Source organism: Rhinatrema bivittatum, chromosome 2 (genome assembly GCF_901001135.1).
Source record: "Rhinatrema bivittatum chromosome 2, aRhiBiv1.1, whole genome shotgun sequence".
NCBI classification, from domain to species: Eukaryota; Metazoa; Chordata; class Amphibia; order Gymnophiona; family Rhinatrematidae; genus Rhinatrema; species Rhinatrema bivittatum.
The window spans coordinates 659,981,696-660,009,106 of NC_042616.1; the positions used below are offsets into that span (position 1 = coordinate 659,981,696).

General features: G+C 41.5%; 1 protein-coding gene across 3 annotated transcripts in view; it reads right to left on the minus strand.

The window, feature by feature from the left end:
- ARFGEF1 (ADP ribosylation factor guanine nucleotide exchange factor 1) overlaps nt 1-27,411 on the minus strand; it is a 626,657-nt gene that overhangs the window by 185,562 nt on the left and 413,684 nt on the right. For all 3 annotated transcript variants that reach the window (XM_029591432.1, XM_029591431.1, XM_029591434.1), the window contains 2 exons: nt 18,359-18,517; nt 379-529 (listed from right to left, as the gene is read on the minus strand). In XM_029591432.1, the coding sequence (XP_029447292.1) occupies nt 379-529; nt 18,359-18,517 (310 nt within the window). The remainder of the gene's footprint in view (nt 1-378; nt 530-18,358; nt 18,518-27,411) is intronic.

The window sequence follows — 27,411 nt, forward strand, 5'->3', positions numbered from 1 at the left end:
CGAGAATCACAAACAGGCCAGGTTTTCAGGATATCCACAATAAATATGCAAGAGAGAGATTTGCATACAATGGAGGCAATGTATACAAATCTAGCTCATGCACATTCACTGTGGATATCCTGAAAACCAGGCCTGTGTGTGGCTCTTGAGGACTGGAAGTGGCCAACCCTGCTTTAGATCAAGTGATACAGTGGATAACTTCCTACAAAAGAAATATAACACATCCTCCTTAAGGAAATAAAATTAGAATAATAATTTAGTATAATCTCTTAAAACAGTGAAGGAAGCTGATCTCGCCAAATTAACTTCTTCACTAACCAAAACAGGGAAAATCTCACTGGAGACTACAGAACTATAAATATTTGGAAAAACACTCACCTAGTCCCAGACCCACAAATTCATCAGGTGCCTGGTCCTTCGTGCCAGTAATGGAGCCTTCCCTGCCTCGAACGGTCCCAGAAATATAACGGGGCTTTACTCCAGTGCCTATTAACTGTGCCAACTCAAGCTGACTGATGCACTTCAAAATCTGAATTGCAGAAAAAGTGAAAAATCAGTTGCGCAACAGAACAGATTCTTTTTTACATGCAATTGTTACAGGCATGTCTCAATATGGAATTCTAGATATTTATTTGGTTACATAAAAGTAAGTATTAATCTAATTTCTAATATTTAATGCTTTGTTTTTCGGATAATTTTATTGTAATTTAATGTAAATGGCCCACTAATAAAAAAAAAGTTTGAATTTAATTCAGTATCACAAATACCCTTACAATGCTAAATTACAATATTCTGTTCATAATTTTACAGGCCCAAGCTACAGTGCATGGAGTTGTGACATAACTTGGCTCTATTCTCCAGCACTGTCCCTTCCCCAATTCCTCCACCTCTGCTCCTTTGTCTGCAGCTCAGCCATGGTGGGAGAATTTCACAGTGAAACCAGGGCCAAGCTGGATGATGGGTGTGGGGGCTGATTGAGATAGAGGCATTAAAGGTCACTCAAGCACTCACCGCTGCGGCTGTAAAAAGGATATTCTCCCACCTACTTGAAGTGTGATGTAATCAACAGAATAATTTTAACTGGTAACAGACATGATCACATGTATTCACAACAAATAATGTATTAGGTTACTGTTATTATGCTGTACTTGTAGCAGCAGGCAGGTATACCTAAAAAAAAAAGTATTGTCAGCTGGTAATAAATATGGGGTGCAAAGTTGCCTATGAGGGGGTTTGGAGAAAACATCTCCTCACAAGTGAGGTGCTCCGAGGAGACACAAATTTGCAATTGAGGTAGGTGTCATATCAGCTATCAGGAGGGATAACTGTTGCAATACCTAGATGCCTCAGGAAAATGCATATTGAAAGTTTGAGCTTGGCTAGGCCAGTTGGAGTTCCCTAGGTTGAATATGGCAGGGGTCCCAGGAGATTTACATCACAGGGAATCTGGCTGAGCTTTACCTCAGCAGGCCAGACACCTTAGCTGTGAGGACCTGTTGGGCAGCTTTTGCCTCCTGCTAGCAGGGGTTCTTAGTGGGCCTTGCTAGCTGTTTAGTCCTCCTAATACTATGATCTGCTGCTGAGGCACCTCTGGTTGGTCCTCCTAGCTCTATGTCTGGTATCTCTTGCTGGCAGGCATGCTCTTCCTGTTTGTTTTAGTTATATTCTGGCTTCACAGTATTCTTGCTGCCAGAGCCTGGGTCTTGTTTTGATCCTTGTTCTCCTAGAATGTGGTTTTTGTGGCCCTATTTGAGACCCTATTGGACCTTCATACTCTATTTCCTAGCCTTGCCTTAGTCTAGGTTCTTGCTTCTGGTATCTTGTCTTAGTCTAGTGTTCTTATCTGTCTCAATCTGGGCTTGTTTAGCCCTAGTATGTCACATAAAACTTCAGCACCTCCTCAAATACTAACTCAGAAGTAACCCTGTGGCCATTCAGAGGATCCTGCCAAGCACTGTCCAGCCCTGTCTGCATCTGCATACATGCTCCTACATGGGTGACCTCCAATCTGCCAACCTCTTACACTGGCGACCACCCATCTGCCAAGGTTCTTGCTTGCCTCTGGGCAAGTACCCTACCACAACCTGGTGGTTTCTAGGACCCCATACAAATCAGACATCACACAGATCCTAGAAATACATCTGCAGACTACATACAAAAATATCAGGATCATCAATCAGTGCAAGAGAGGCAGAGCTAACTAGCTAGTAAGTAGGAACAGTGAAAAGACAAACATTACATTTGTAAACAGGAATAGGTAAACCAAGGATTAAATAGTAAAAGCTAGTTAAACATATTACATTATACTTATTTAGTGCCTGGGAAGCCAGGAAAACAGGCTGTCCATATGAGTTCAACAGGGCCTGAGCACAGAAGTCTGCTCCCTATGTACTTCCAGCCAAGACTTCAGTGTTCTAGCATCTTCAGGCATAGTTCTCTGTCTGAAGGGCCAATCAAGGCACAAAATACTAGCATCAGCTCTCTAATGGCCTTCTATTAAGTTTTCTGGCCAATGGCACTGTAGGATATTTCAGTCTTACAACTTCCTCAGGGATGCTGGGATATGTATGCTGTTCCAGTCTCATTCTGAGTCAAGCAAGCTTCCCAGGCCTCTGTTTGAACTATACTGCAGAGGTCAAACACCAGCTGCAGGTCAACCCAAAGGAATGATATCTCCGGGAAAAACAGTCACAGGGCAAAACAAATCACAAAGCATGCAAAACCCCTATTTCACCACAGTCTTATTTTGTATTTCTGAATCCTGTCTTGCCCTTAGTGGGTGCCTTTTTGTGTTTAGTTCCTGCAGCAGCCTTTCCTGCTCCCATGGATGCCTTCTAGTTCCCTGGCATGTCTTTTCCTGCTTTGTTGTCAGCCACCTCACCCAGTACCTGACGGCTCAACCAGAGGGGGAAGGTGGCAGGTACAAGCAGAAGACTTCCTGAATCCTGTTCTGTTCCAGCCTGCCTCGTCTGGGTCCAGCTCACCTCCTTATTCTGGGGGTCATACACTGGCAGTATGCCCTGAAACTTAGCAACCTTGGTGTTACAGATGGCCCAGCTGGACCATGACAGGTAGCAGATAGTGATTTGATGTATAGTTGGTTTAGGTTTGGTACTTTGTAATTAGTATTTTTTTTTTTTTTGCATGTGTGTGTGTGTGTGTGTGTGCATGGGGGGGAGGGGGTTTGCCTATGTTATACAACTGACAAAAGATGAAAACAGTACTAGACAGCTCAAAACAGATGGTCCACTTCTTGGTTCTTGAAATAATTTGGAGTTTGTTTTATTTCATCCTGTTTTACAAAGCCAAGTTGCTTAACTGCAATGGGGGCTCTCCATAAACAGCAGGATAAATCAGCCATAACGATTGGGTGATATCAACCAATGGCACGGACACAAACCCAGCTCCTAGAGCTCTGAAGTCCAAGCATGCATGTGAGTTCCCATATGTGGTTGTTGCCTCATGAGCCCTACCCTCTTCCAGAGCTTTAAGATTAAACTGAGGAGTCAACTTTCCAGGGAGGAGGGAAGGTAATAAATGTATGGCTGATTTATCCTGCTGTCTACAGAGTATCCCTGTTATAGGTAAGCAACTTTCTTTTCTGTGTCAACAAAGATGAAATCAGCTTTAATGAATGGGGAGTCCCAAGCTGAGGATTGCCTTATGGAGCAACTACTAAACAGACAATCCAGTCCCAACCCAGTATAGAGTGGACTACTAGCTGAACAGGTTGCACACGATTGCTTGCCCAAATGTAGTGTCTCTTTGGGACATGCTGTCCAGACAATAACGAACATGAAGGTGGGAACAGATGACAAAGTAGAGCTTTGCTACTGTCTTCAATTGAAGTGGCCTTCAGAACGGCCATTAAGATAGCTATCGCTCACACTTGGTAAACCCTGACAGAGTCTGTACAATCTGCTAGCCAATTAGAAGGATATTTTTTAGCCACTGCCCTTCCCAATCTGTAGGGATCAAAGGACATGAACAGCTGACAGATTTGACAGTGAAGCTTGAGTCCTCTTGAAGCAACATGCTAGGGTTCTGATACAGTCCAAGCAGCAAAAAGTACATTCTCCTCAGTGCACATGTGGTTTTGGAAAGAACTTAGGGAGCACAACTGCAGAACACAGATCCAAATTTTAAAAGAAATTTAGAAAATTCGTAGAACTCCTCTGTTATGAAAAAAATGAAGGTATGGCAAATAAGAAACCAATGCTTGTAATTCACTCATTCTTTGAACCAAGGTGACGGCTATAAGAACAACACTTTCCAGGTAAGGAACTTCAGGTCATAGACTTAAGTTCAAAGGGAGGTTTCATAAAGTTGAGTGGCTCACAAGGCAGCATTCACTGTGGGAACTCTTGCGCATGTTCAGAATGATTTCTGAGTTCTGAGAGCTGAGTCTGTGTCAGTGCAGTCAGATGACATTACTTACTCATTATGGCTGATTTAATCCTGCTTGTTTACGGAAAATCAAAATGTATAACTGTTCTCTTGTATTCTCTCTTCCTTAATTTTTTCATGTCTCTTTTCTTTCTTTCCCTAATATATTTTTTGCATATTTACACTTTCTATAGAAAGCATATAAGTGCCTTTTATTACAGCTATACTTCAAGGTTTAAAAAAATGTCCTTTTCTAAAGTGCAATTTTCAGGTGTTTGTGCTATACTCATACAGTCAAAATTTTTACACACACTTGCTAGGAATGCTGCATCAATTGAAAGGAAAAAAGTTTTTTTTATCTTATTTTTATTTTTTTTAGTATTACTTGAATTTTTTTTATTTTGTTAGTATCTATTGATTCTTCAAGGGCTGAAGTAAATGGCAAAAAGGCATTTTCAGATAAAATGTAAAAGGAAAGAACAAAGTAAGGTGAAAGGAAATAGGAAGGGCCACTAATGGCTATCAGGATAGAGAAGGGAGATGTTCCACCATGAAGTGAAGAGAAGGTAAGCTCTCAGGATATAGTGTGTTCTAAGGCAGGGATCAGAGCTACCAACTGGCTCTCTGTCATAAGCAACAGGCTAGTCCAGTCTTGGTTTTCCCCTCTTGCATTAAAAACACAGCCTCAGTTACACACAATGGGAATCCCTGACTTGGCTGATGGAAGGAAAATTCAATGAGGTTAGGCTGAGCAGGTAGCTTTGCTTGTAGTGAAGGAGTAGCTACCTTCCCAAGATTTGCTGCCTTGTGGCAATATGTGAGGCATTGTCCCTTCCAGGGGCAGTTCTATCATTATGCTGGATGAGGCAGCCACCTCAAGTGAAGGACACAGTATGGAAGGGAAGGAGGGGCGAGTGAGAAGGGAAAGGAGGGGAGATAAGTGAGTTCGGAAGAAGGAAGGAAAGCAAAGGGGGCTGAGTGAGATGGGATGAAAGGGAAAGTGGAGTAAATGAATGAAGAGGAAGGGAAAAGAAGGGGTTGATTGAGAGAGGAGGGAAGGGGGAGCGAGAGAGAGCATGTGACTGCACATTTGTGGAGGCATGCAAGTGAGCATGTGAGACTGAACATGTGAGTGTATGAATGCGTGAGAACGCATGTGTGTGTGAGAGCACGTGAGGGAGTGTGAATGAGCGAGTTTTGAGAATGAACATATATGTGTTAGAAAGTGTGTGTATATGAGAGAGTGGACAAAGTATGTGTAGCTCTCCTTCTGCCACTAATCCAGGCCAATTTCAAGGTGACTGGAAATCAAAGTTCTTAGGTATGAAAAGTTGGGAATTTTTTCTATCCTTTACTAGTGTTAATGATTATTGGATGAGTCTGCTGTTTTGAAATATTTTACTGGTTTTTGGAAATTTTAAAAATTTGTATATGAATTTAATTAGAGAATGTTATTCTACTTGCAACAGCTTTTAAATATTTATTTTTTATTTATATAGTTTTACTATTATGATTGATGTTTTATATTTCTGTTTATCGAGACTTGTCCTTCCTGATGCAGTTCACAAAATACGGTCCGTGTCGGGGGACTGTGAATAGTATTTGTTATGTCTGGAATGATACTCTTACGAAGTTACTGAAAGCATTATTTCAAACAGATTGCAAGTGTTGTGGACTGTGAATCGTTGCCAAACCATTTTGTTGATGCTAATGATACTGTATTGCCTAAGTGATATTATTATATCAGAAGACAGTTCTCTGAATGTCCTTTATCATGTAAAATCTATAATACATCCATAATTTGTTTAATTGTGTGTATGAAGAGGCAAAACTTTAAGGTTCATCTTCATCTTCACCTTGCACCACTCACAGACCCTCACCATTCACTCATTTCCCACAACCCTAGGGTGCAAATGCTGGGGAAGGTTGAGAAGCAGATGGCAGTGTTCCTAGGAGTGTGCAAGGGTTGGAAGGTTCCAAGAAATATTACTCTTCTGGGAACTGGGAACTCTGCCTTCCCGGCATGTCAAACCATCTAAAGGGGCAAACTCCAAGGAACTCTCGTACCCCTTAGTTATCTCAGTGATTTGATCTGTGCTGCACTTTGTGGGGGAGGGAGAGTGCCATTTCATGCTTCGCCTCAGGCACCAGATTGCCCTGCGCCCCAACTGGGTCCCTCGCCACTAGATGGGAAACCTATTCCTCTTTTCAGTCTTTTGGGGAATGAAGACAGACATGCTAAGTGCTAAGCTAAAGAGTAGGAGGCAGTTCTGTTACTCTCCACCATCTTGGGGACCACAGATTAGAGTACTGAGTAAGGAGCTGATCACTTTTCTCTTGACTTTCTGGGAATCAAGGTGTTAAGCACCTCACTAGAGAGCAGAGAGACTATCTTCCTTCCTGTTCAACTGGGATTTTTATATAACAGCAGTGACTGTCATGCTGAGGAGGAGGAGTCCTCCTCATCCCGCCTTTCAACCGGATCTGCAGCCATCATATGCCATGGAGGTAGCCAGGCATACTCTCTGTTGCACAGCTTGTCATTCAAAACCTTCCAAAGAAAACTGGGGAGAACAGGAGCAGATGGAGGAAATGAGGGGTGGAGAAAGAGAAGGCGGTGGAAAATGTGGAAGGAGAAAATGGAGGGGGAAGATAGGGGGAGAAAATGAATAAAGGAAGATGGAGGAGGCAAAGACAGGGGAAGAGATAGGCTGGAGACAAGTGAGATGAGGGAAGGAATTGTACAGGTGGTAATAGAGGAAAGTGGGAGGCACAGAAGAGAAATGGAGAAAGATAAAAGAGGATAGAAAGAGTAAAATAGATGTTGGAGAGGCATTTACAGAATCTATTGCTATGAATCTAATTGCAAATCGCTGCAGTGAGAAGTGCTGGATCCTATCCTAATACTGCAGTACTCTGTATCTGTGCTATCCAAGATCCATGAACCTGATTCAGGAAATTAACTCTGGTCTCCCACATAGTCGTCTACATAACTTCACTCAACTATCAAACTGGCTATAGCCTCTGAATTCAGACAAGAACTTGTATTTGGTTTTGACTGGGAAGCAACATAGGGCTTAGAGTTTCTAACTTCATGATAGTGAGGTCTGAAGTCCTTTTGATATCTGAACAAGCTGGATGCTGAAAAATGCTTTTAAAGGTGAAGGCTGGCTCTGAGGTGGTAGTGGAGAGGGTATGAAGTATCTAAGGGTAGTCCTTCAGAAGATCCATAGAATACTGGGGCTTGATAGACCTCTGGTCTGACCCAGTATGGTAAATCTTATGCTCTTATATTCCTTGACTTAATCTCCAAAGAGATTCCCCCTGTACAATGCACATCAACGAGCCTTTCCTGCACACCTTCATGAAGATCTGATGCACACAACTATGAGCCTCTGCATTCATCAATAATCACTGCAGATACCCACAAGGGCTTTTAGAAAAGCATCATATGAAGAGTGTACATGATGCTTTTCAAATTCATTGCCTTGAGCCATTAGTAAATGGCATTCATAACAACATAGTAAATGATAGCAGAAAAAGACACAAATGGCCTACCCAGCAACATTTTCCTGGGCTGTAACTGCTGCTCTACGTAGGTTATTGCCATGCCTTCTGTTTAGGTGTGTAACTGCCTCTCTGTGTATACTACTCCAGTGCTTCATATCCCTTCTAGGAATCCTTTATGTTTATCCCATGCCTTCTTGAATTCCGGTACTGTTTTTTTCTCTACTGCCTCTATTTGGAGCACATTTCAGGTATCCATCCACCTTTCAGTAAAAAAAAATTATTTTCTGACTTTGGTCCCGAATATACTTCCTTGGGTTTAATCATGCTCCTTAATTTCAGAACTTAATTTTCAATTGAAAAAAATGTTAACATCTTGTCCATTACTAATACCTTTCATTTAAAAAGTCTGTATCATATCACCCTTATTTCTCCTCTTGTCTAGGGTATACATTTTTCGGTCCTTAAGTCTCATGGCTTCTGATGCAGGTCTGCACTATTTTAATCGCCTCTCTCTGGACTGCTTTCTAGCCTTGCTCTATCCTTTCTGTGATACAGGACTCCAGGGGAGATCACTAATGTTCTGTAGAGGGCATTATCACCTCCTTTTTCTGCAGGTTATGCCTTTCTGTGCATCCCAACATTCTTCTGACTCTTGCCACCACTTTGTCACACTGTTTCATTATTTTGAGATCAACAGACCCTATCACCTCCAGGTCTCTCTCCTGGGTTGGTGCACAGTAGTTTCTCTCCCATTATTTCAAACAGCTTTTTCAGATTTCTACACTACAAATGCTTGACTTTGCACTTTTTTTGCATTGAATCTCAACTACGAAGCATGCAACCACTCCTCGAGCTTTCTTAGATCACTTCTCATTTTGGCTACTTCCTCAAGTGTGTCTACTCTGTTGTAGATTTTAGTGTCATCAGGGAAAAACACACTATTCCTTCTAACTCTTCCACAATATTACTCTAATAAAAAAAAAACCAGTGAACAGAATCAGCCCAAGGATTGATCCCAGAGGCATTCTCCTCAGAGTGAATTCTATTTACTGCCAACATCTGTCATCACTCACTGCACCTTAGGATCCACCCTCAGGCTTCTCAGTTTATTCATGACCCTACTATGTGGGACAGTATCAAAAGCTTTGCTGAAATCAAGTAAACCACATCTGATGCATGATCTTGATCTAATTCCTTTGTGACCCAATTAAAGAAAACATCCACATTTGTTTGACTTGATCAGCCTCCAGTAAAATCATGCTTTCTTGAATCCTGTAACTCATTGCATTGTAGATAGTTCATTATCCTTTACTTCAGGAGACTATTAATTAAAAAAACACTGTTTTATGGATATAAAGAAAACCTATGTTAAATCCCAATTTATTAACTAAATTGGATGCTTTACATTTAATGGTAAGTGAGGAAACACATAACTTAGAGCCAATACTTGATTCTAAGTTATCACTGCATGCTCAAGTTAAAAGGGTAGCACAGATAGCATTTTTTAAACTTTGGTTAGTGAGTCCTTTAAGAAATCTTTTACCATGTGAAGTAACATATATAAACATAGTAATGATGGCAGAAGAGGACCAGATGGCCCATCCAGCTTGCCCAGCAAGCCCCATGTAGGATACTCTCATGTTTCTTTCAAGGGTAGAAACTGCCACTCCATGCAGTTACCCCCAAGCCTTATAATATTGATAGTAATATTTTATTTATTTATTTTGGATTTTTATATAACTGACATTCCTATAAAGAATACAGATCACACCGGTTTTCATTGGAACAGAACTTTCGCTGGGAGGCGATACATTAAACAATGAACATTAGCGAATTATAACATTCAAAAACATTTGGAAACAAGGAACCATAACAAACCGAGAGCAGCTTCAACACTGAATTAATACAAAACTGAGGATAAATAAAAATAAAATAAATAAAATAAATATAAATACTTGATTTAAAACTAGGATGGATCCTGGGGGGGGGGGGGGGGCTGTGAAGAGATAGTTCAGTATGCCCCATTAACTGTTGGCCTTGGGCCTTGGTCCATGTTCTAGGACCTGCATCAAAGAGAACTTGGGTTTTTAGGGAAAGTTTGACTGAAAAGCCAAGTTTTTAAGTCTTTCTTGAAAGTTTGGAGACAATGTTCTTGACGGAGGTCTGGTGGGAGAGTGTTCCATAGAGTCGGCCCTGATGTAGATAACGCTCGTTTGCTTAGAGAAGATTTAGTAGGGGGGGCATGCAGAGAGCCTTTGTAAGCTCTTCTGACTGGTCTTTCAGAGGTGTGAGCATGGAATTGATGGCTGAGTTTGAGAGGGGCGATGTTATGAATGTCTTTATGTATCATCATGAGTACTTTGAACGAAATCCTGGCTTTGATGGGTAACCAGTGAAGTGACTGCAGTATGGGAGAGATATGATCTCTTTTGTTTGAGTTGGTGAGTATTCTCGCTGCGGAATTCTGTACCATCTGCAGTGGTTTTTATTGTTATTGCAGGGAGACCAAGCAAGAGGGAGTTGCAATAGTCTAATTTAGAAAGGATAATGGACTGCAGCACCAGTCGGAAATCTCGAAAGTGAGAGGTTTAAGTATTTTTAATACTTGTAATTTAAAGAAGCATTCTTTTGTAGTGTTTTAGACAAATGATTTAAGATTGAATTGGTTGTCTAGTTGAACTCCTAAATCTCTGACATAGGGGGAGTGGTTAATAGCAGTTGAGAGTGATTGTGTTGCATTTAGGGAGTTGAAGAGAACTTGGTTTTTATCTGAAGAAATAATGAGAATCTCTGTCTGATTTGTATTGAGGATCAAGTTAAGACTGGTAAGTAGACTGTTAATTGATTGCAGACAGTTGTTCCAGTGGGACCAGGTTTTGTGAAGAGAGTCTGTGATAGGAAGAAGAATCTGGACATCATCAGCGTAGAGGTAATAAGTTAATTTTAAGTTGGAGAGTAATTGGCAGAGAGGGAGCAGGTAGATGTTAAACAGTGTAGGGGAGAGGGCTGAACCTTGCGGGACTCCTAGGTTTGATCTGATGGGGTGAGATACCTTATTGTTAATCTTCACCTTGTAAAATCTATTGTCCCGGAAGGATTTGAACCAACTGTGAGCCACTCCTTTGATACTAATGTCAGCTAGACGCTGAAGAAGAATGGAATGATTCACCATATCAAATGCCGCAGATAAGTCCAGTAGTACTAGTAGGTACGGCTGTTTCCTCTCAAGGTTTAGGAGAATGGTATCCGCTAGTGATGTTAGAAGGGACTCAGTGTTTCGAGTTTTGCAGAATGCAAACTGGAAAGGGGAAAGGATGTTGTTCTCCTCCAGGTATTCTGAAAGTTGTTTATTTACTATTTTCTCCATAATTTTGGAGATCAGTGGTAAGTTAGCTATAGGTCTGAAGTTTGCAGGATCAGTAGTTGGAAGGTTAGGTTTTTTTTAGTAGGGGTTTGAGTATAGCTAGTTTAAGTTGGTCAGGTACCATCCCTTGAATCAAGGAGCAATTTACAATCCAAACTAAGCAAATGTCAAATCCAAAACAAATTACTGGTCACCTCCTGCCACTTCCACTCTCTAGTTTAAATGCCTGGTAATGTATGATCTGAATTTCTCACTTAGCATCCTTTTTCCTGCCACAGAAAAGAACACAAAAAGAACACATATTCATCAAAAATAACACTATATATTATTTTGTTTTATGGGACCATCATATAAACCCCAACTGTTGATATCTTTTAGAGCATTAACTGTGCTCCATCGATAGCCCACAGGGGTACAGTTTTAATCATAGGTCCAATTTTTTGAGGATTTTTTTTAAAGCATTAAAAAAATTTTTTTTTAAAAGTGCACTACTTCCCTTAGTCATAGAAATAAATTCATGCCCAACACGGTACCATGTTTCGCAAAGCCGCTGCTTCAGGGGCTGGAATCAAGATGTTTCAGAGTCCACAAATATTTTCTTTTTCTTTCAGTCCCGTATTTATTTTTTTGAGTAAACGCGGCGCTTTTGAAGAAATTAGCAGTCGCGTTTACTCAAAAAAATAAATACGGGACTGAAAGAAAAAGAAAATATTTGTGGACTCTGAAACATCTTGATTCCAGCCCCTGAAGCAGCGGCTTTGCGAAACATGGTACCATGTTGGGCATGAATTTATTTCTATGACTAAGGGAAGTAGTGCACTTTTTAAAAACATTTTTTTGAAATGCTTTAAAAAAAATCCTCAAAAAATTGGACCTATGATTAAAACTGTACCCCTGTGAGCTATCACATATGTCTCCACCAATTAAAGATTTGGAAAAGAACCTTGGGCATCTATTCTCTTGTTGTTTCCTCACGGCGTTGATTGTTTTCTAAAACTATAATCCAGCCACACACAAGAACAAAATCAAAACAGAAAAAAGCCATATATATTGGGAAAAAAATAAGAAAAAAGTTATATTAGAGTTTTCAAACTTAGCCAATTAGGAATCGGAAAGCAACTCAGCCCTCAGCCACAACACTGGTACTTTGATCTGGCTGAGGTACAATATTTGATACTTATTCACCTGGATTATTGCAATTCTCTAAATGCTGGTTTGCCAAAATATTTGATTCAGGCGCTTCAGTTAGTGCAGAATGGCACAGTTAGAACAGTGTATGGTTTGGTATGGCTCCAGTTAGTGTTAAATTTATTTATTTAAGATGTTTTGTATACCGTCGTTAGGTTTTGCCATCAAAACAGTTTACATAAACATGCAACAAACATTGTAACATTATCAAATAGTCATATCTTGTATTGTAGGCTAGTTGTATCTGCTAGATCCTTGCACATCAAATTGTTACACACTGCACGTTGCTCTATACTGAAGATGTTAGATACTGTAAGTTAGATCCTAGTGCAAATAAATTCCTACATGCTGTTACATACTGCAAGTTACTACTTGCCGTGAGGATATTTCCTACATGCTTTTACATATGCAAGTTATTTCCTACAAGCTGTTACCTATTGCAAGTTATTTCATTATTGTTTCCTGCATCCTTGTTACATACTGCAAGTTACTTCCTTCCTACTAATGCGTACTCATTTCCTATTTTTCCTACCTAGTGTTATATACAGCAGGTTACATACTGTGCCATAGTGCTAGTTGAAAGGTGTTACATACTGTTACATACTGCAAGTTAGTTTCCTACATATTTCTACAGATTGCTAGTTTTTTCTACACATTGTTATCGATTGCAGGTTCTTTCCATCTGTAAGGATATTTCCTTTACAGTGTTGCTTCTTGATTGGGTATGTTATTTCTAACACACTGTGGAATCTTGGATTTTCCTATTGCTAGAATAAGTCCTGTACATTATTATTACTTAGCTGGGGGTGTGACCTTTTTGTGTTGTTGGATGTGTGTCTGATGTGTATTGGTTGATTGAGGGAGCCTGAGTAGGTTCTCGTGAATAGCCAGGTTTTTAAGTCTTTTTTGAACATTTTTATGCATGGTTGAGTTCTTATTCCAATTGGTAAAGCATTCCATGGTTTAGTGCAGGCGATGGATATGGCTTTCTCACGTGTTGTGTTTAGTCTTGTGCTTCTTGCTTGAGGGAGCTTGAGTAGTCCTTTATTCCTCGATCGTAGATTCCATTTTGGATTGTATGTTACTATGTGTTTGCTTAGCCAGTTGTTTTGTTGTCCTGTAATTATTTTATGCATGGTTTGTAAGAACTTTGTATTCTATTCGGTATTTTATTGGGAGCCAGTATAGCGAGATTAGAATTGGTGTGATGTGATCATGTTTTTTTGATCCAGTTAGAATTCTGGCGGCAGTGTTTTGTAGGATTTGGAGAGGACGTATGGTAGTGAGAGGTAGACCAAGGAGTAGTGTGTTGCAGTAATCTAGGTTAGAAAAGATGAGTAGTTGGAGCACTGTTCTGCTTTAAGACGTCTGAGTGTCAGTAGTTTGAGGTATCCTTCTTTAACCTTGTTGGTTATGTGGGGTTTGAATGAAAGCTCCTTGTCAATGGTGATTCCTAGATTACATGTATGGGGGACAGGTGAGATTAACGTTTTTGGATTATCTGTAATGAGTGGCTTCGTGAGGGCGTTATTATTTTTGTCTAGTATGATTAATTCAGTTTTATCAATGTTTATTATTAGTTTCAGGTCATTTAGTTGTTTTTTTTATTTCTGCAAGGTAGATGGCTGTTCTATCATATGTTTCTTCCAGGATATTCTGTACAGGGATCAGAATTTGTATATTGTCAGCGTAAAGGAAATGGGTCAGTCCAAGGCGTTCTAGTGTATGGCAGACTGGTAGGAGGTATATGTTGAATAGTATGGCTGAAAGGGCGGATCCTTGAATAGTATGGCTGAAAGTTGAGGTTTACTTTCTTCAAGAGGTTGTTGTAGTACATTACTTCGAAACTTCTATGTGCTAGGTAGGAAGAGAACCATTTTAATGTGTTCTCCATGATTCCTATTTCAGATAATCTGTCAATTAGTATGGAATGGTTGACTGTGTCAAATGCAGCTGATAGATCCAGGAGGATTAATAGGTAATTTTGTCCTTTGTCGAATCCTCTGAGGACTGCGTCATTTAGTGAGAGCAGGAGAGATTCTGTACTTAAGTTTTTCCTGAATCCGAATTGAGAGGGGTGAAGAATGTTGTTTGTGTCCAGGTAATTGGAAAGTTGTGTTTGGACAATTTTTTCTAGGATTTTTGCAATGAAAGGTAGGTTTGATATGGGTTGGTAGTTTTGAATGTTCTCTGGGTCTAGGTTGATCTTTTTTATTAATGGTTTAATGATTGCTGATTTTAAGCATTCTGGGTATTTTCCTTCTGTGAGGGAAAGATTGATTATGTCTGTTATTGTTTTGTTTAATCTTATATGAAGGAGCTTCACTGATTACCCATTGTAAAGAGAGCAGAATTCAAGTGGTTAGTTTTGATAATAAAGCAATCTATTCCAATAGCCACTATCTAGCAGATAAAAGTTACCTGGTATATCCCTGCACATACCATATGATCATCATTTATCTGATTTATATTCTGCTTTTTCAGGCACTTCAAAGAGGATTACATTCAGGTACTGTAGGTATTTCCCAGTAACATATTAGTCTTGAAAGGGTAGGGTGAAAAGTTTTTCTGCACAGTTTTACCTTTTGAAATATGTTAAGAGCAGGGATATTTGAGATTTCAGAAGATGGTGAAGGCTCTTATTTGCACAGGCTTTTGCAGACTCATTTTATGTTAAGTTTATTATTTTACTGCTTTTGATATTTTTATTGTGATTTATTGTATAATGTTCTATGTTTTAACTAAATAAAAAAAATCTCCCACCACCAAGGTAAGACCAACCAGTCTGTAGTTTCCAACCTTTCTGCTACCACTTATAAAGAAGGGACTACATTTACCCTTCTCCAGGCCTCTGAAACCACTCTCATTTCCAAAGATTTATTGAACAGGTTTTTCAGTGGACCTGCCAGAACCTCTCTGAGTTCCTTTAATATTCTAGGATGCATCCCATTTGGCCCCATAACTTTGTCCATTTTCAATGTTGCTAGTTCATGAAGACAAAATCTTCTGTAAACATTCCATTCCCATAGGTACTCTTGCCAAATAAGTGGTCCTTGTCAAAAGTCTTCTTCAGTGAATATCAAACAGAAATATGTTTACTATTTCTACTTTGTCCTTATCTTTCTTCATACATTACTCCTCGTCACTTTTCATCAATCTTACCATTCCACCTATGGTCTTCCTCCTTTCTTAGACATACCTGAAAACTGTCTTGCCACCTTATCTTCTTCATATGTTTTGCCATCCTGATTTGTCTCTTTCAATTTTACTAGATATTCTTCCCGGTGGTGTTCTTTTTGAGAATCTTTGTACTTTTTGAATGTAAATCTCTTTGCCTTTATTTTTTCAATCACTGCTTTGGAGAACCATATTGGTTTCTATTTTTGACAAAGATTTGTTGCCATTTTTATGTCTCCCTTAGTTTGGCTCACTGTTCTTCCACTTCACCTACCTCCTCCCACCCCACCAGCATGCCCTTAAGGTGCTTGCCTATTTTACCAGACAGTATTTTTAAACTAAGGACTTTGAGCTTCATGCGATTCCATCACCATTTGTTTGAGCAGAGATCCTTGAAAGGCATCCATAATCTCTCTATGTCTCTTCGATTTAACAAATGGGAAACTCCAATCCATATCTGCCAGGCTAAAATCTATCACCAACAGCATTACTTTGATCCTCTTGAGGGAGGTAGTCAGTGAACTTCTGTGCTCTTTATTAAATGGTGGGAAAATGCTGGATCATGTAAGTCTGGTTGGATGCTGTGTGGGACAGGAACATAGTGTTTTGAAAATGTCTTCTCCCAAAACAGTTCTAGGTCTGTCACTCATGCCCAGAAGGCTCAAAAGTATGTGCCCAAAATGTCTTAGCTCTTTTGAGGGCTAATTTGATCACCACAGACTAGTGAAACTGAGATCAGTTGAATCCCTCAGCCACCTGGACGTGATATTTGGTTTTCACCTTCCTTCCAACCAGCAATACAGAGTGTGGGGTTCTCAGCATGCTGTTTTGTATGTCCTGATAGAGAAGGCAGATTGGTACTGCCACATACTCTTTTTGGGCCATCTAGATACTTGAGGAGGTTGAAGAGATGTCCCCTGTGCTCTCATTTTCATCTGCAAATGAGAGCCCAAAACTAGAAAATGACAGACCCTCTAGCAGTAATCTATCTTTTGCCCATGAAGGAGAGGGTTCCATTCAGAGGATCTGGTCAGAATCCTATTTAGAACCAAGCACCTCTGACTTATCAGGGGAACCTCCCTTCACCACTCAGAATCATTCCTAATAAAAACTACAGTTGTTATCGGAACTTGCCCTGATCTGTGAATCAACCACCCTTTAATGCCTAAGGTCAAGGCTAGGGGCCTTGGAGCTAATCATTATCAAGGAACTGGGGAGGCTTCCTCTTCCAGTGCTGTTCAGTTTTGACTGTACAATTGGTGCAATACTGATGCTTAATAAGTGAAACTAGATGTGAAAGAATAAGAAGCAGTAGGTGGGTTGCTCACCATACCAAGGGAGATTAAGCTACTCAGTGCTGGCCATTCTGCCTTCTTCATGTGCTAGGCAACGGTCTCTATTTGTCTCTGAAGTTCTTCCTTGAAGATTGCTGCATCAAAGACTCAACCGACCTTGGCAGGTACACTGACCTTCTTTGGGATATCTTGAGGTGAGTCAAAAGTTTGAAGCTGAACTTCCAAAGACCGATGATGCAAGTATCCTCGACAGAAGACACTATTCTGAGGGGAAGGGGGTTCAGACCACTATTTCTCTGCTCCTGGAGCTGTGAGTTGAAGGAAATATGCATCAATGAATCTTCCCTTTCAATAAGCCTTCTATGCCATTTTTCCTCTGCTCTGCACTTTAGTACTTGGATCCCAGTACTTGGTGCAGGTTGGGAGATGAGACCTATCTCAATCTTTGGGCCTTTCCTTAGGCTTTGGCACCAAAGGAGTAAATGCTTCCTTCTAGAACCCCTTTAGTGCAGTTCCATGGTCCTTGCATTTCAGTGCTGCCTTCCACACCAGTTTAGAGGACCTGGACTTTGAGCATATTCTGCACTAAGACATATCTTGATCCTCACCTAGATTCTTATAACAAGTCTTGAGATCATTAGTTATGGACTACACTGGAAGTCACTAACCTTCTCTGCCACTGTTAGAAAAAATGATAAAACAAAGATAACATTTTCTAGAAGAGACAGCTTGAAGAACTAAAAAGAGTCTGACCATAACTGAAAGACTGTCAAAAGCTACAGAAAAAATGGATTTGCTGGTAGAACTTAAAAAAAAAAAAACCAACAAAAAAAACAAACTAATTGAAATTGTACTGAAAAAAAATAGAAAATGTAGCAGTAAAGCAGTGGAAAATGATGAACTGAGACACAGTGCATGACCACAGAAGCTCAGGAGCTGTCATGATGACTGGAAAGCTTTGGAAATTCTCTTTGTTAATGCAACAGAAATGATATTACCCATCTATAACAATATGGTGAATTGCTTTATTGTCAGAGAAAGTAAATGATTTACTCTTTTCTCTCATGCCAATCAACATGAGAGACAATCAAGTGACAAACTAGAGGGTAGGTACACATATAATGCTCTGAAGAACCCAAAAACTGTTATTTGAGGCTGTGATGCATACTACTATAGTGGTGATAGGAGGGAATAGAAAGAATGGACAGCCCAAGTGAAACATCGGCAGAAGCAATTAGCATGAATAAGGTAGCATGACCTGCAGGGACATCATGAATATAACAGATTAGTATATCCCATAGCATCATGTATCCCCTGATACTAACCATCAGATAAGGTATACATACTCATATATACATATATACTTACATATACATATGCTCATGTTTAATTTTTTATAAACTTTCAAAGGACCATTGAAAGTGATATTGCTTTGTACCTCATGCCATGAATTTCCTAAGTAGTTTCCATCTGTATGAGCCACTGTGATGAGAGTTTTTATTGTGTCGATGTTCTTCTGCTTCATTTCAGTGATACCAGAACTCACTGTTAGTAAGGTAAATCTTGCCAGAGCCTGGACATAAGCATCTCTTTCAAGCTGAAGAGGGAAAAAATAGTAGTATAAAGGACTGTTGTGTGATACCTTCTTTAACAGACTGAATATGTCATGTTTCTTTTTGGCAGCTCTCTCTCTTTAGTGGCAAAATTCTATATTGCAATTTAGCAAAGATCTTAGGAAGGATTTGTAATAAAAATGTGTTTTTGGAAAATACTACCTGTAAAAGTTTCAATGGAGAAGGGTCAAATCATTTAAAAAGACACAAATACCTAGACTATTATCCAGTTTGGTGGGACTTTGTACAATTTGCAGAAGGAAATTCAGATACTGTATATAAGTCTGGAAATGTAGCTTCCAGTACATTATAATCCTCTTTTATCAAGCAATTTTTCCATAGACACAGGCCAATTCAGAGAAAAGGTGAGGGAGAGCCAGCGCTCTAAGTTGAGCACCTGCTCTCCTGATGCGTGCCCAGGCTCCTCGCCTGGGCATGCAATTCTGTATTTAAATGAGGCCTGGTGCTAATAAGGAGGCGCTAGGGAAGCACTACTGTCCCTAGCGCCTCCTTATTAGTGGAAGAGGCAGCTGTCAGTGGGTATAACAACTGATACAATTTTACCGGCTTCGGTTTTCGAACCCGCTGACAACCACGGGTTTGGAAAATGGAAGCCGGCAAAATTGACCATCCGTTTTTGAACCTGCTGACTGTTGGGCAGATTATTTATTTATTTATGGTTCCTCCAACTCAATATCACTGAGGTATTAAGCAGAATTTTCTGCTTTTCTGTACACTTTTCCGGGTCGCTTCCAACTTACTTTCAGTATTCCGGGCGACTAACTAATAGGCTCCTCAACATGTATTTGGTTTGGGTTTTTTTTTGGGGGGGGGGGGGGGGTTGGCCACGCATTTTCCACACGCTATTACCCTTTACAGTATTGGACTGAGAATGGGAGAAAAGCCTTAATAAATTAGGCCCTATAATAGCAATACTGCCATACACCATAACAACAGAGTAAATGGACACTAAATAAGAAAGGCAGATCTGTATCCTTTCTGGAATACATTTGCCATTTTGTCTGATCATATTATCTGCAAAGGCTTTCTGTAAATTAGTATATACATATACCCATTTTTCCTGTATATAAAACATGAGATCGATCAACAAAGCCTTGAAGAAAAGAAGAAAAACAGTGAGTAACGATATCAGAAATCTTGTAATATTTTGATAGTTATGGAAGCAGCCTTTTTCTAAGTTAGAAATATGTTTAACAGAGGCTGCAGTAGTGAAGGAGTCTATGCATAGTATAGTATTCTGCCACAATAAGCCATTATGTTTACCATGATTTATTTATTTTTAAACTAAAAGACGTTTCTTACATCCTTGGTATCACTGAAATTTAAACATGGGGAATCAGAGAACACAAAACCCAGAAAATGTTTACAATTAACCTGCCCTAATAAAAGCTCACACTAAAATGATATGTATTCTCACTGGATTTAGCAGAGTTGCTTACCTGTAACAGGTGTTCTCTGAGGACAGCAGGATATTAGTCCTCACACATGGGTGACATCATCAGATGGAGCCCTGACATGGAAAACATGTCAAAGTTTCTAGAACTTTGACTTGTCACATTGAGCATGCCCAGCATGCCCTATACCACCTGATCACATGGGGTTCCTCTTCAGGCATATAAATTAGAATTATATAAAAAAAAAAAAATAAGTGAACTCCAACTCCGAGGGGTGGCGGGCAGGTTTTGTGAGGACAAACATCCTGCTGTCCTTGGAGAATACCTGTTACATGTAAGCAACTCTGCTTTCTCTGAGGACAAGCAGGATGATAACCCTCATACATGGGTGAATCTCTAGCTACAGGCTGCTCCCCAACATAAAAGGGGATCAAAAGACACTCAAACTAGGTGCCAACGGGTACAACAACGGTGCTGCTGGTAACAGAGAGGGAGACAGCCTGAACCCAAACAATGGGCCCTATGCAGAAGAGAGTTGGGTTCTGCACCTCAAACAGATTCCAAAGGACAGATTGGCCAAACCTATTGTCATGTTGGCCATCCCAATATAGGCAATAGTGAGATGTGACTGCGTGGAGAGAACACGTCACAGCCTTGCAGATCTCCTCCATGGGAACTGCTCACAAGTGGACCACCAACGCTGCCATGGCTCGGACAGAATGAGCCTTGACATGACCCCCAAGATGCAGACCTGCCTGGGCATAACAGAAGGAGATGCAATCTTCTAGCCAATTCAATAGTGTGTGCTTGGCAAGGGCAATGCCCAACCTATTCCTATCAAAAGAAACAAAAAGTTGGGTGGACTTTCTATGGGCTTCTGTCCACTCCAATTAAAAGGCTAAGGCTTGCTTGCAGACCAAACTGTGCAGGACTAGTTCACCTTGGTGTGAATGGGGTCTGGGAAAGAACGCTGGCATGACAATGGACTGGTTAAGATGGAAGTCCATCACTACCTTAGGAAGGAACTTAGGGTGCGTATGCAAGACCACCTTGTCATGATAAAACAATGTAAGGTAAATAAGTCACTAAGGTCTGTAGCTCACTGACCCTGTATGCTCAATGAATGACACCAAAAATATGACCTTTCAGGTCAGGTACTTCAGGTCACAAGTGCACAGAGGTTCAAAAGGAGCTTTCTTCAGCTGAGCTAATACCATGCTGATGAAAGACATAAGTGGGAGGCCTCAGAGGAGGCTTCAAGTGAAGCAGGCCCCGCAAAAGAAGTCCAACTGTAGGCTGTACAGAGATGGGCAAACCAACTACATCATGATGGCAAGCACCATTTGCATTCAGATGAACTCTAACAGAGTTGGTTTTCAAGCCAACCTCTATTAGGTGTAGAAGGTAATCAAGCAGTTTTTGTGTGGGGTAGGAGAATAGATCTACGGCCTTCTGCTCACGCCACACGGAAAACCTCCTCCACTTCAATCCATAGAAATGTATAGTGGAAGGCTTTCTAGAAGCCACCAGGACTCAAGATACATCCTCTGAAAGATTGAGTAGTTGCAGAATTAACCTCTTAACATCCAGGCTGTGAGTGACAGGGCTTGGAGACTGGGATGTCACAACCTTCCTCAATCATGCCTGAGATGTACTCTTGACCAGTCAATAGTCCAGATAAGGGAAAACAAGCACCCCCAAGCCTGCAGAGGTACCATGGCCATGCATTTTGTGAAGACTTGTTGGATGGACTCTAGCCCAAACAGCAACACTCGATACTGGAAATGCTGTTTTCTCACCACGAATCGGAGATAATTCTGGTGTCTGGGGAAGATCTTGATGTGAGTGTATGCGTCCTTCAGATCGAGGGGGCATAGCCAGTCCCCTTTTTGCAAAAGGGGGATCAAGATGCCTAGAGAAATGATCTAGAACTTTTCTTTTTTGACAAATCTGTTCAAGGTCGTTAGGTCTAGGATAGGACGGAGTCCTCTTGTTTTCTTTGGAATCAGGAAGTACCTGGAGTAAAACCCCCGTCCTCTTTGCCTTGATGGAACAGGCTCGACCTCACTGGCCATTAAGAGGGAGGAGCGCTCCATTAGAAATACCTCCTTATGTGCTACTGGCCTCCAAAACAGGCTCGGAGGGCAATTTGACAGGACACCCAATAGGATAAATCAATACCCTTGGCAGATGATGGAAAGAACTCACTGGTCCGAGATTATATTGGGCCACTGATTTGCGAAGAATAGCAGCCTGTCCCCAACTAGCGGATCCATCATCCCAGGTAAGAGCAACTGGACTACAGTCCCTATGACCCAGTCCAAATCCCATCCCTGGAGTTGACTGAGGCGCTGGCTGAGGCTTATGGGCTCTCTGTTGCTTGGGACGGGTGCGGGAGCCCTGATGCTGATCACGGGAATGAGGGGCAGACGTTAGTTCTTCCTCTGGTGAAAGAAAGACTTCCTCTGCCCTGAACTCGCCGACCTCCGGTCAAAGTGCTGGCAGAGTTGTTGGAGGGTCTCATGGTGGTCCTGGAGCTGGGCCACCATGTTCTTCACCCTATCTCCAAAGAGATTCTCCCTAGGCCATTGCACATCAGCAAGTCGTTCCTGTACCTCTGACTGGAGGTGCGAGGGCCGCAGCCATGCCATTCTGCAGGTGCTGATTCCTGCTGCAGAGGCCCTCAATACTGTCTCGAAAACATCGTAAGTCACTCAAACCTCGTGTTTCCCGCACTCCAGGCCATTATGCATCAGTGACATAAAGGTGTTCTGCTGCTGCTGAGACAGCTGCTCGGCCACCTCCTGCACCTGCTTCCAGATGTCCCACGACTACCGAGTCATGTAGAGCTAATAGAAGGGGCATTCCCATATCCTCAGCAGTAACTCCTTAAGGATATCATGTACTGGGACCGCCACAATCTCCTTAGGAGGTTCCATGAACTGGAGGTTTTCAAGCATTTTGTGCCTGATATTCTCTTCCATCAGTAACTGAAATGGAATGGCTTCTGCCATTACCCTCACAAACCCTGTGAAGGATAAGTCCTCAGGTGGACACTTCCTTCGCTCTTCTGGAGGAGAAGGGACTGAGGATGACTCCATGGTACTCTCCCCTCTGGGGGTCATAGGGATCCTAATCCTCACTGAAAGCAATAGGGGATGGGGCCCTAGGTGCTCAGCTTTCATCCAGTGGTGCAGGCACTGGCGGAGGTGGACAGGGGACTGTGGACCTTGGCATCTCAGCCGGCTTGGAGGGAGCTTCCTCTTCTGAGGAACCAGCCACTACCACAGTATTGGGAGGGAGAGGTTGTAGTGCCCCTCTGGGCACCGACTGCAGCCCAGGAACCAATGCCAGCTAGGTTGGTTACACACCGATGACCATATTGAGCTTCTCCAATAGCGGGTCTAGGATAGACAGTACCGGTTCAGGTGCCATCGGTACCAGAGAACCGATGCCCTGCATCTCCTGCTCAACTGCCAGTTAGACTCATTCCTCCTTGAACATTTTAGAAGAAGATCGGAAGGCTCATCTGCATACTGCTCCCAGCATCCCCCGGGAGAAGAGTCCAGAGGTCACCGCAAGCGATCCAGGGATTGAATTCCACAGCCCCAGCTTCCAGAGGCCCCGCACCCTTTGCAGTAGAAGAGGACCGGAAGGCTTATCTGCATACTGCTCCCAGCATCCCCTGGGAGAGTAGTCAAGAGGTCACAGCAAGCGATCCAGGGATTGAATTCCATAGCCCCAGCACCCCTTTGCAGTAGAAGAGGACTAACATGCGCGGATCTCAAACTCTTCAATTAACTGATTGAAGATCAATTTAATGGTGGTTAAAGAGGATCGGTAAGTATAACTTTGGGAAATCTTTGGACTTATAAAAGCTTGGTGAAAGATGAAATAGAGAGAGATTTTTTAGAGTTTGTGTGTGTCTGAGGAAATAAGCAAGCCAGAAATAGTTAATTCTAGTGTCTGTCTTTCCCCCCACTCAACCATTGATTTATAGGCAAGAGACACTTTCTCATTAAAAATCAATCAGGCTCTTATCTAAATCATACTATTGTACCAGACCTTATTGAAAGTTTAATCATCCCCTTGTAGGACACTAGTTGATTAATTAGTAAATTCACCTGTAAATATAGAGTACTTTAATTCCCACTCCCTTAGTATCCTAAATTTAAATAGCGTATTAATTAGTAAATTCTCCTGTAAATTTAAAGTGCTCTAATTCCAACTCCCTTAGTATCCTAAACTTAACTAGGAACTCAATAAAACTAAGATGAAGGCAGCAATCCAGCAGCAAGAGGGGGGCTTTCCAGTCTTTTGAATTGAGTGTCACATGTATGATTGTTTACCCGCCGGTAAGAGATTGTATGTGTGCACTCGGTGCAAAGAGCTCCTGGCTCTCAAGGAATGAGTCCGATCTCTGGAGGCTAGAGTAGCAGACTTGGGAGGAGTTGAGGCAAATAGAGAGGTACATTGATGAGACCTTCAGGGACATAGTAGCCAAGTCCCAAATCCAGTCTGGCAGCCCCAGTGCTGCCTTGGATCAGAAGGGTCTCCCAGTAGAAGAATATCACCCTGGTGTAGCAGGAAGTGATCCTGTAGCAAGGACCTGCTCTCCAGGTGATGTATTGTCCTCTCACACTGAGGACAAGTCTCCCAGGGCTACTGCCCAGGAGGGAAGGGTTAGGCCAGCCATCACAGTTGGTGATTAAATTATTAGAAATGTAGATAGCAGGGTGGCTGGTGGACGCGAGGACTGCCTGACAACTTGCCTGCCTGATGCGAAGGTGGCAGACCTCACACGTCACCTAGATAGGATTATAGACAGTGCTGGGGAGGAATCGGCTGTCGTGGTACATATGGGCACCAATGACATAGGAAAATGTGGGAGAGGTTCTGGAAGCCAAATTTAGGATTTTAGGTAGAAAGCTGAAATCCAGAACCTCCAGTTTGGCATTCTCTGAAATGCTTCCTGTTCAACGTGCAGGTTCCCAGAGGCAGGCAGAGCTCCAGAGTTTCAATGCCTGGCTGAGACGATGGTGCAGCGAAGAGGGATTCAGATTGTTAGGAACTGGGGAAACTTTTGGGGAAGGGGGAGACTTTTCTGAAAGGATGGGCTCCACCTTAACCAGAGTGGAACCAAGCTGCTGGCATTAACTTTCAAAAAGGAGATAGAGCAGCTTTTAAACTAGAACAAGGGGGAAGCAGACAGTCACTCATCAGTGCACGGTTCGGAGAAATGTATCCTTGAAGGATACTAATGAAACAGGAGAGTTAGGGCATCCCAACAGAGAGGTTCCAATAAAAGCAAACGTAGTCCATGTGCCTATATGTAAAAAATCACCAAAGCTAATGATTTCCAAATTATCCCTAACAACTGAAAAGCAGATTGTTAATACAAACAAAAAACACACTTTGAATTTTTTGTATGCCAATGCCAGAAGACTAAGAAGTAAGATGGGAGAGTTAGAGTGTATAGCACTAAATGATGAGATTGACATAATTGGCATCACAGACACTTGGTGGAAGGAGGATAACCAATGGGACAGTGCTATATCAGGGTACAAATTATATCTCAATGATAGGGAGGATCAACTTGGTGGGGGTGTGGCACTTTATGTCCGGGAGGTTATAGAGTCCAACAGGATAAAGATCATACAAGAGACTAAATGCTCAGTAGAATCTGTATGGGTAGAAATCCCATGTGTGTTGGGTAAGAGTATAATGATAGGAGTATACTATTGTCCACCTGGACAAAATGGTCAGATAGATTATGAAATGCTAAGAGAAATTAGGGAAGCTAACCAATTTGGCAGTGCAATAATAATGGGAGATTTCAATTACCCCCATATTGACAGGGTAAATGTAACATCAGGACTTGCTAGAGACAAAGTTCCTGGATGTAATAAATGACTGCTTCATGGAGCAATTGGTTCAGGAACCAACAAGAGAGGGAGCTATTTTAGATTTAATTCTTAGTGGAACGCAGGATTTGGTGAGAGAGGTAACGGTGGTGGGGCCACTTGACAATAGTGATAATAACAAATTTAAACTAATAACTGGAAGGGGGGCAATAAGTAAATCTGCAGCTCTAACACTAAACTTTCAAAAGGGAAACTTTGATAAAATGAGGAAAATAGTTACAAAAAAACTGAAAGGTGCAGCTGCAAAGGTTAAAAGTGTTCAACAGGCATGGACATTGTTTAAAAATACAATCCTAGAGGTGCAGTCAACATAAGAACATAAGAAATTGCCATGCTGGGTCAGACCAAGGGTCCATCAAGCCCAGCATCCTGTTTCCAACAGAGGCCAAAACCAGGCCACAAGAACCTGGCAAGTACCCAAACACTAAGAAGATCCCAAGGTCTAAACTTAGTTATTACTAAGTTTAAGGAGTGGAGGAGTAGCCTAGTGGTTAAAGCAGTGGGCTATGAACCAGGAGACCAGGGTTCAAGTCCCTCCACTTTGAAGCACTGAAAGTGAGAAAAGTGGAATATAAATCTAAATAAATAAAATACTGGACATGAAGTTAGCTAGCAATTACTACTTTTTATCTTTATTTTATAAAAACTCAAGTCAGAAGATATTATTCTTTGGGTAATGGGGCTTAAGCGTTTTCTTCCAAAGGGCCCCAAGAGAAAATGTTTTAAAATGGAGAAATTACTTACCTGATAATTTTGGTTTTTCCTTAGTGTAGACTGATGGACTCAGGACCAGTGGGTTTATGCTCCCCTGCCAGCAGATGGAGCAAGCTGACGTCACAGTCTATATAACCCTGCAGTGACCCCAGCCTGACAGTATTCTCTTCAAAAGCAACTGTGGACAGACTAGCAAAAAAAAAACCAAACAGCCAACCATAACTGAAACACTGAACTCACATAAGTATCTAGGTACCCAATGAACACTTATCAGTAACCCCTTGGGATCACACTCATGTAGCAACCAAGGGCAGGAAGCTGAGTCCATCTGTTTACACTAAGGAAAATGAAATCAGGGAAGTCATTTCTCCATTTCCTAGCGTGTAGACAGATGGACTCAGGACCAGTGGGAAGTACCAAAGCTATTCCCCAACAAGATGGGAGGCTCCCATGGTCCAGACAACACCACCCACGCAAAGGCTATGTCCTCCCGGGCCTACACATCCAGATGATAAAACTTGGAAAACATATGTAAGGAGGATCGTGTCGCAGCTCAGCAAACGCCGACAAGAAACAATTTAACCTCCATCTGTGACACTGCCTGAGCCCATTAAGAAAGGTGGAAGGAAGGCAAAACGATTACCATCATGGTTAAAAGGTGAGGTGATAGAGGCTATTTTAGCCAAAAAAACATCCTTCAAAATCTGGAAGAAGGATCCATCTGAAGAAAATAGGATAAAACGTAAGCATTTTCGAGTTAAGTGTAAAACATTGATAAGACAGGCGAAGAGAGAATTTGAAATGAAGCTGGCCACAGAGGCAAAA